This window comes from Orbicella franksi, chromosome 7 (genome assembly GCF_964199315.1).
Source record: "Orbicella franksi chromosome 7, jaOrbFran1.1, whole genome shotgun sequence".
Lineage (NCBI taxonomy): Eukaryota > Metazoa > Cnidaria > Anthozoa > Scleractinia > Merulinidae > Orbicella > Orbicella franksi.
This window is the reverse complement of record NC_138151.1, coordinates 28,421,525-28,431,180: the sequence shown is the minus strand read 5'-3', so window position 1 is coordinate 28,431,180 and position 9,656 is coordinate 28,421,525. Positions and strand designations below refer to the sequence as shown.

At 39.2% G+C, this 9,656-nt stretch overlaps 1 protein-coding gene across 1 annotated transcript in view; it reads right to left on the bottom strand.

Moving 5' to 3' along the window:
* Positions 1-5,431: 5,431 nt before the first annotated feature.
* The window catches only part of LOC145493707 (uncharacterized), a 9,060-nt gene continuing 4,835 nt past the window's right edge, over positions 5,432-9,656 (bottom strand). Inside the window, exon 5 of the mRNA XM_081473172.1 lies at positions 5,432-9,357. Within this exon, the coding sequence (XP_081329298.1) occupies positions 7,688-9,357 (1,670 nt within the window). The 3' untranslated portion in view covers positions 5,432-7,687. The remainder of the gene's footprint in view (positions 9,358-9,656) is intronic.

Below are 9,656 nucleotides of genomic sequence, written 5' to 3'. Positions count from 1 at the left end.
AACGAAAGCTTGAGCGCTTCAAAAGTATTACCAGTCATCGAAAATTTATCGTACCCTGTGTACTTGTAGCCAGCTCTCTTAGCTTGTTATCTTTAGTTTGCATCTCACATTGTACTTGTGCAGGAACGAATAATTATTTGTGGACAAGGCAGATACACTAAGCTCCGATTATTTGTTAACCTACCCTTTTTTACGACAAATTAAGCAAGAACATTAAACGTCAAAAAAAGATTGTTTCGAATTAGCACTTGCAGATTTTCGATGTACCGTGTTATATAACCTAAAGTCATTTCTCTGTGATTTTACACATGACCTAAGCAACACCAAACAACGACATAATTAAAGCTTAAGACCTACCTTGTCGCCAATGAATAAAGAGGTCGCTTCGTTTCGTTATGGGAAGAAACAAGAGTTTTAAACAATCTGAATGAATTTGAAGGAAACTTGAAAATGCCGGCGAATTCACTGAACGCGGCCAGCGCTGATTGGTCAACTGAGCCGGCATCGAACATGCGCAGTTTGCCTCTCTCTACACGTGGCTCAACATGGCTGTTCCACATTTTCCCAACTGATGCAATATTTCGCCTCGTTGCTTTCACAATAATTTCCCGCATTTCTAAGCACTTTAATTGACCTCTACTTTAATATTTTTGAATTAACCACCGGTTCATTCATCTACTTTGTACAAAAAAAATCGTGGCTGACACTTACGAAACGAAACCGGAAGTGATGATTCTTTCACACCGGAAGTTAATTTTTTCTTCTCGTAAGAGATCAAAATTTCAAGTTTTTAAGTTATCCTCCATTTTATATTACCCACAAGCAGTGACTGTTTGTGCGAAAAGGAACTTAACTGCACACTTAAGAAGGAATAATCTTGTACGTATTAAAACAGGAGTTTGTTTTAAAACCAGAGGAAGAACTATTTTTAAAGACTTACCAACTTCTTTCCGTATGTAACTGAAGACATGTTTCGATCCTTCAACGGTGACCATCAGTGGGACACCGCGGAAATACGTTTTTTGACGTCACAGTAACTGGTCAGTGGTCATCATCATCGGGCTGTGCTGTCCTTCGATCGAGCAGTCTCTGAGATCGGTATTTTGCTTCGTTTTAAGGTCGAAAACATCCTTGATAGTTCTCGTTATTGGTGAGTTTGACATCCTGAAATGGGTTTTTAATACTCAAGCAATGTTCGTAAAGAATAGCGGTACAGGGCAGTCATTCTGTGTGGAGTAATGTGTAGTTTGCTGACTCGAGCCAGCTCGAGCGGACGAAGCGTGGATCGTGTTGCTTCAGCCGCCCTCGCCTCAGAATTGTGAAAATCAACGATGGGTATCCAGCAAAGCAGAAAATTTGTCCTGTGTGCAGCTTTTGCAAGGATTTTGAAGACTGGTTGGATTTAAAGTGTAATTTGCACGAAATGGTTAAGGTACATGTAAGTCGGGACCGTTTTATTCACACTCACTTTGCGCCGACATGTGGTGCTTGTTCATTGAGATTGTATTTCGCAACGCGTCAAAGAAACTTTGATAAGAATTTGTCTTTTAAGACTGGCGTTTTGGCTTGTCTATCACCTTTCTGACTTTCTGCGCCTTTTGGAACGGGTGAAATATTTTTTTTTTGTACCTGCCGTTTGCTGTAAGAATAAAACATTTGTTCGTTTCATTCACAAGATATTTCTCTATCATTAAAGATTGTTTAAGCCTACATTTATATAATTGTGGCGTTTGCGAAGGGAGTAGAAATCGAAAATATTATGATTTGTTGGCCGCAGCGAACGCTGGAAATACTGTAAACATTTAAGACCGCTCAATATCTTCGGTTCATTGACAATTTTTCCTTTTTTGAGGGCTTTTTTGTTTCCATCAATTAAATGTTGATAGCACATGGAAATTTTCAAGACCGTTTCCCTGTACATGTATGCACATGTAACTAAATATTTTAAAATGCCCAAACACCTGTATTTGTTTACACGAAACCGCTTCCACTTATGGGATGTGGTCATGTTTCACTTCTTTTGATGCTGAAAAGACATTCAACATTTCAGAGAGGGAGCAATCAACTCCTCAATGAAACCCACTAGTTTATTTTGTTTACTCAGTCATTTGAAGCTTTTCGATTTCTATTTCCCTATCTTACATGTGCATTGTATCAACTTTCATAAATAATTGACTGTTGTTGTTTTTCCTTTCATTTAATTTAATTCAGATGAGCTTTGCTCAATCACTACAAAATAATTTTTACATTGTAATCATACATGTACATATCACATGCTTTGAAACAATATGAAATTAATTATGATTGCCTTAGTAATAGTATTCTATCATCCTCCCTTCTATAAGATTCTTACTTAACTTGTAACCACTTTATTACAAAACATAATAGCACCTGATGGCAATAAATTATATATGTGTAATATTATTATATGTATTTTTGTTTTTCCTGTGATACATGTAAATTGGCTAACAAGTGGGTTTGGTTATGCCACTGTGTCTCTGAATTGGCTTACTGTCGTCTACAAACCATCGGTAATATATCTTGGCTACATCTAACTCAGATACTAGACACAAAAGCATGTATTAAAGAACAGATACATTTCTTACAAATTAATATTTATTGCATTTAGTTCATCACTTTAGTTCTACAACATTGCTTTTCTCCAGTGAGAAATTTTGTGCAAAGTCTGAAGTTGTAAGTTGCAAAAACAAGTTCTGTCAGTAGTTGCGAATCACTTAAAGTCAGGCTTTGGTGCTGTAAACTGAATGGCAAAGCGAGGAAATTAGAAATTGTCTCAAATACACACGTGATAAGAGGTAAACTTGACTGAAATCTACAGACTCCTTTTTTTTAGGTTTAGGGTTAAGGTTAGGCCTAAGGGACAAGGTGGAAGGTGTGGTGGCCATGTGGTTAGTGCGCTCAGCAATGGATCGAGCGGTCCGTGTTTGAGCCCTGGTCAAGGACATTGTGTTGTGTTTTTGGGCAAGACACTTTTACTCTCACGGTGCCTCTCTCCACAAAGGTGTACACATGGGTACTGGTGAATTTAATGCTGGGGGTAACCCTGTGATTGACTAGCATCCTATCCAGGATATACTCCTAGTCGGTTCATGCTACAGAAACCGAGATAAGCCTGGCCTGATGGGCCACTTGGCTCTATGCAGACTTTACCTTTTACTTAGGGACAAGGTACTGCATCAAGTGGGGGGAGGGACAGTGGAGTCAGAACCTCCCACTTCCCATACCCTGTTCTCTCACTTCCCATACCTCTATCTCTTGACTCCCACCCTTGTTCATCCTGCTCCTGTCCCCTGTAAATTAAGAGACTCAAAACACATCCTAGTCATTTAGCTTCACACTCCTTAGGCATTTCCTTTTCCTTTTTTCCTTTGTTTTGAGCCTTGCTACTCTTACCCGTCTTTCAAGTGAATTACCTATGACGTAACCACTGTCAAAGGGTTTCATTTTGAGCCTCATTTTGAGCCCAAGGGTGAATTTTTCTTTGCCCGTTGGCCTAGAAGTCTCTAAAGACACTAACTGAAAGTCAAGTAACATTTTCAGCTCTTGTTTTTGAAAGTATTTGAAGCCTTAATGAATGACAAAAATTAGCATTTTGATTTCTCTCTGGATTCCTACCCCCTATTCTCCTGGGCTCCCACCCCCTGCCTCTCCCCACCATCAACAGATGGCTGAATGTTCAGGAGAGGAGTTGCCATATGGAGAGCATTGGTCAGTGTTCTCTCAGTTGGTGTTTTTACAGCATTGATGTTGTGAAAATCATCCATGGACAGTATCTAAAAGGATTTTTGCTGAGCCAAAATAGAAAAAAATGTACAATAGAAGAAGTTTTCTATTGGGAAATCCAGATAAAAGTAATATGTAAACAAATATTAATGTTACAAAGTTATAGAGTCTCAGGCTCTAAGGTAATGTGGTCAGAAATTATCTGGGTGGCCTTATAATCAGAAGATTGTTGTGTGAATACAGGGGGGATAGCCTATTTATAACTAAAAATGAAATTCATTTATTGAGTTTTAACTGAAAGTTGTTATTACCCAGATTTTATGGTAATTTTATTGTCTTGTATGCATGTATTTTTAATTACCCTTTTAACAGCTTTGTATTCCATGTCTTCTGCCATCTAAAGATAATCAGATGTCATGTACTTCTTGTGGTTTTTTTAATAGCTAAATAGCTTTTTTTCTAAACTCTAACAGCTATGCAACCAGTTTAAAATAATTTTCACACTTTAGAGGCGCTAAAAGCAAAATACAGAACTGCAACAATTCGAAATTATGACAAGAAACAAAGAAACAATAATAAATATGAAAATTTAAAATTTTATTTTCGCCAGCCTCGAGCTTCCTGAAGTACAGTATAATTAAAATTGGATATTTTATGAGAAAACATACCTCGATGAATTCTTCCTCGAGTTGAGGCCAGATTTTGAACTCTTTTGGGGACTCAGTCCTACACTTGTTACACCAACGTGTCCAAGATTTATACGAAGCACTGCTTCGATTTCGGCCAACTTGGTCTATAATTCGGTGATGCCGAGTGAGGACAGGATGACCGTGATTACTTACGTGAGTGCCCCCAATCGAACAAGAGGACGAACACGAGCATGTCTTCCCGACGATTTTGATCGAAATGCCGTTGACATACCGATTCATACGGTTCAAGCCCATCAATTCAACAAACTTGAGAAGTTGATGTCCTCAGAACACCGTTACAGCAACACAAAAGCTGCCTAGTTTTAGCCTTAGCGCACATCGCAACGTAAATTGCCACTGGCTCGCCGCTTGCGAGCATGAACTCTCACGAAACAACAACAATTTCACACCGTGTGCAAGTTCCGTTTGGCTTTGGCACAATATATAATATTAACTGAGAACTATCCAACAAATGAGCGGAGTTTAAAAGCTAAGTTTACAGTGTGCGCTCTAAGTTTTGTATCTTTTTGACTGTCGATAAGACTCGCTCCGAAAACAATGTAAAAGTTACAGGCATTTTGTAGTTTTGTTAGGGTGTGCCGCTGACCAGCAAAATACTGTATCGCGCCCCAAAAAACGTATTTCCGCGGTGTCCCATCAGTGGTGTGTTCGTTTACAGTTGAGATTTGAACTTATAGCAACCATTATGTACTAATGGACAAATTATTTCAAATTAACATCTGAAGATCAGAAATCCGAGACTGTTCATTGTGTCTAATATTCAGACAATTGACAAAACTAACAGTCATATTTTGGTAAGAACTATACCATCTTCAGACTAGAAAATACATTCACAAGGTAGCTCTCAAAAGAGCTACTTCACGGTTTGAGCATCTCGAAAAGTCTAGCCTAGATTTTTCAAGTTCGTCGTTTGTAATTCGTGTTCAGTTAATCTTCTCCATCCTTAACCAGCCTTGTTTCTTTATTGTTTTATGTTATGTTTTTGGTCTTTTTCTATCTTAGTAAAAAACTTTCTTGGAGTACAACAAAAATCAGGGGGAAAGCTGTCGGAATTCAAGGCACAGTGGAACCCCGTTAATATAGTCACCAACGAGCCATGAAAATTTGATCGTAATTAAACAACGGGGTGACCGTGGTCAAATTTCATGACTGGTCTATTTAAGCTAAACAACTGTTCTTTAATAGGCATCCGGGATGCAGATATATTAAATTAAAAAGAATAAAACTTGAATCAGTGTGTAAAATATAAACAATGGAAAGATGAACATAACTGGTTCGAGTGGCCGTATCAACGGGTAAAATTATAAAGGATTATACAGGTTGGGACTTCAGAATGTGGCCTTTGGACGTATTGACGAGGTTTTCTTATAAGAACATATAAGGGCGCTTTGCCGGAACAACAATTAAAAGACTGGCCGTAATAACAAGGTGACTGTATTAACCAGGTGACCGTATTAAAGTTGGGGTTCCTCTGTATTCGGTAGTTTACACAAGTGTTCAAATGTTTGTACATTGCACTCTCTTCGTCAGAGATAAAGTGTTCATATGTTCGGATGAAGAGTTCTGTTTTCCAAAATACGTTAATTGACAACTGGTACTACTGAATTTGTACACAACATGGAATTTATTCATGTTACATTTATTTATAAGTATTTTTTTCGGTGGTGTTTTTCTCTCGTAATTTTATTTCGATGTTGCAGTTTTGGCAGTTTCGTTCGGTCTCGTCAGAAAATTTCGTGGATCAGAACATTACCTTATTCAAAGAATCTGTTCCGCTCCTCGTGCGCTCAAATTTGAACTTGAACGACTCGAAAAGAACGTATGCTGAAACAGCTTCCCTTAACATATATTGCCCACTCGCTAATTCGTCCGTTTTCTATTTATGGGACCCACAATGCAGACAACAACACCAAAGGCAAGAAAGACTTGCTTTAATTTACCACACCCAGCGAATACTTTTAAATAGCCAAACTGGTAGAACACGCTTAATGTACCTCGATCTTTCATGTGCATTTTTTTCCAAAATTTTGTTGTTGTAATTTTTAATCTCTCAAATCAACACTTTAAACAATGCCGTAATTTTAATTCAAGATGGATCCTTCGCGACAAGATTCATTTATATGTTTAATTTTAGTATACGCTTGACAAAGAGTCAAATAAATAAATAAATAAATAAATAAATAAATAAATAAATTAGCCACTCCCCCAACGGGGTTTTTCAGGGCAAACTGTACAAATATTGTAAAATGGTTACATATGCCAACCGGCAGGAGGTAAACCGGTTAGCTTTTTACAAACGCGTCCGAGGAGTTGAATTCGGGACTACCGAGAAACAACTCCAGCTTAGTGGTCAGAACGGGACTTGAACCCGCGACCTCCGAATTTCAAGTCCGGCGCCCTAACCACTCGGCCACGCTACCTTTCAGTTGAGCACGTTAAGAGAACGTTATGGGCACTTTAACAGTGCAACAACAAACTAAGATCAACTACACCTCTGAATAAACTGAAGAAACCTTGTGATGCCAGCCATTTCACTAGCACTGAGTATAATCGTTTTGAAATTTCTAAACTAGTTGCTGTGGACAAAATTATCAAAACGACCAGTTCAATCTCATAAACATCTAGTAGAATTTCGTGTCCGTCTTACACATAATTCTACATATGACTTGGTCCATTAGGCTTCAAAACGCAAGTCACCAACCACTTAAATTAGCCATACATCTAGGTCCCCCGTCCACACTATGGCAGATAAATTCGAAAACGGCGTTTTCACTCTGAAAATGCATCAAACGTTTTCCGTCCACACTACGCCGGAGAAATTTGTAAACGCGACATTCACCGGTCATTTTGGATTTGTGTTTGAGGAAACTTCAGTTAAGGAAATCACCTGTTTAACATGGTGTTATCCTTTTCGAAAAGCTCTGTTTTCAAAACGTTTTCCGTTCACACTAAAACGCAGAGCCCACTTATTCAAATTCCTCCGGTTTGAAGAGCGTTTTGGAAAAGCTCAATTTTCCTAACGGATTAGTGTGGACGGTAGGCCTAGCCGTCGAAATAAAGCTGCGTTTTCAAATTTCTCTAGCGTAGTGTAGACGAGGCCCCAGTGTTGATTTGGTGCATAAGTTAAAAAAAAAAAAAAAAAAAAAAAAAAAAAAAACAGTACTCGTAGACGGCCGACAAAGATTACAGCTTCAAATACGTCTCTCTCTCTCTCTAACAACAGTTTCATTAAGTTAGTCAAAGCTTGAAGCCAGTCTCAACAGGCAAGGCTTATTGTTGGGTCTCGATTTTGAGACTTTCTCGGACAGTGCTTCGAGGGCAATTTCTAATGGTAATGCTATGGTATACTTGAAGTATTGGCTTGGAAGTTCGGCAAAGATTATTCCAAACCCCGGAGAGGGCATTTGATTTCTGCGCTTTTCAAAAATCACAGCTCCACAATCACCCTTAACAGAGAAGGAATACACGCCTTGCTGTTGAAAACATAAGCAGCTTTTAAGCCATCTTTCTGGCTTACACTGTTCACATGGACCAAGCAGATCTTGAACTTGTGATCGAGCTTTCCCCTTTTTATTGCAACGGATGCATTCTACATCTATCCATGCACTGTTACCATTTGGCCCAAAATCTGGGATGTATGTTGGCAGTATTTGGGATGCACCAGCAAGAAGGCTTGATTGAGTGAGGCCTGTAGTGCTGCCACTTTTAAATACGTCTTTGACATCTGTTGTTGCTGCAATACACTCGCCGCTTGGGTAGCGTGCTGTTCCAATTATCACTACATCCCTTTCAGCTTTTAAATTTATTACTTCGTCCTTGTTCAGTTCCGCAATGGCAGCGTCAATAAAATGTTCTTTGCCGTTACTTTTTTCCGAGCGCACATTGGACCTGACACCAGCACTGTACTTTGCTATGACTCTTGGCCGTTTGCCGAAAGCTTCCTCAAGTTTGTTTTCGTAGAACTGAATCTGGTTCAAGCGAGACTCCGACACACACACACGGCTTATTTCAGAGGCAATGTAGTTCTCTTTTAGTGTTTTCAGGTCGCTGAACATCTTCTGCAGTTCAGCTTCTTCAAACATATCATCTGGAAATTGCGGTAACTCGACAGCAGGTTCAATGGTTCTTTCTACCCAACCTTTGTATTCACCCAGATGGTATCGTAAATAATTAAGGTAAACATCTAATCCAGGATGAATGATCTCTCTCTTGTCAGCATCGTTCATCACGTGATCACAGGACAGTGCGTACAGAGTGCCACTGTTAACATCTTCCACAATAGCACCCAAGGTACCAGACGACTCTTTCCCATTAACCCCGATGCTTGCTCCCAAACGTAGAAACTCCTTCTGCTCATGCGCCTGTGTGGGCTCGTACCAATCGGTTGCTCTAACACAGAAGCCGTTGACAATGTCCACTGGGTAAGAGCCAATAGTTGATGGAATTGCAGATTCCCCCAATGGGATCTGTCCTTTGCCAAGAACGTAAACCACGATACATGCCTCTTGCGTCTGTACTGAATTTGTGACTTTGAAAGAAGGCTGTACGGCAGTCACATTTCGATGCTTGGAGAAGACGTGCAGGTGTTTGTTAATAATTTCATCAATTTCATTAACCTTAGAAGCTTCTAATCTTTTTGGTTCTCCAGACGAATACTCGATGGAGGTAACTTTCAGTAAATTAAATGCGTCATTGTACAAATCTGCCCATATTAATTTCCAGCCCTTCTGTCCGAAGAACGCCTGCGCAGCATTTTTTAGTTCTGCTGGTATCCCGAACCTGTCATTATAAACGTACAGATATATCTCAACGTCACCATTTTGTAAGTAAGGCAACACACGGACGCATTCCTCATGCTCAGCTTCAAACTTGATTGTTGCATTCCGGATGACGTACTCATCAACTAAAGACGAACATAAGGAAAAGAAAAATTCCATCAATTACAACCTTGCCCCATGCATGTATTTTGGTAACAAAAAATAAAACATTTTCGTGATTTGTTGAGTGTGCGTAAAGTAAAATAAATGGATATGGTTTGACCCCAATTGACCTCTGTGATTGGTGAAAGTTTTGGCTCTTTGATTGTAATATTCGAGGAGAAATTGGCTTTCAATAACTGCATAATTTCTGGGTGGCAAAAGCGCGTGTGAGCTGATACATTCTTTGTAAAATTTTGACTTTTCAAACCCTCTTTGCACAAAA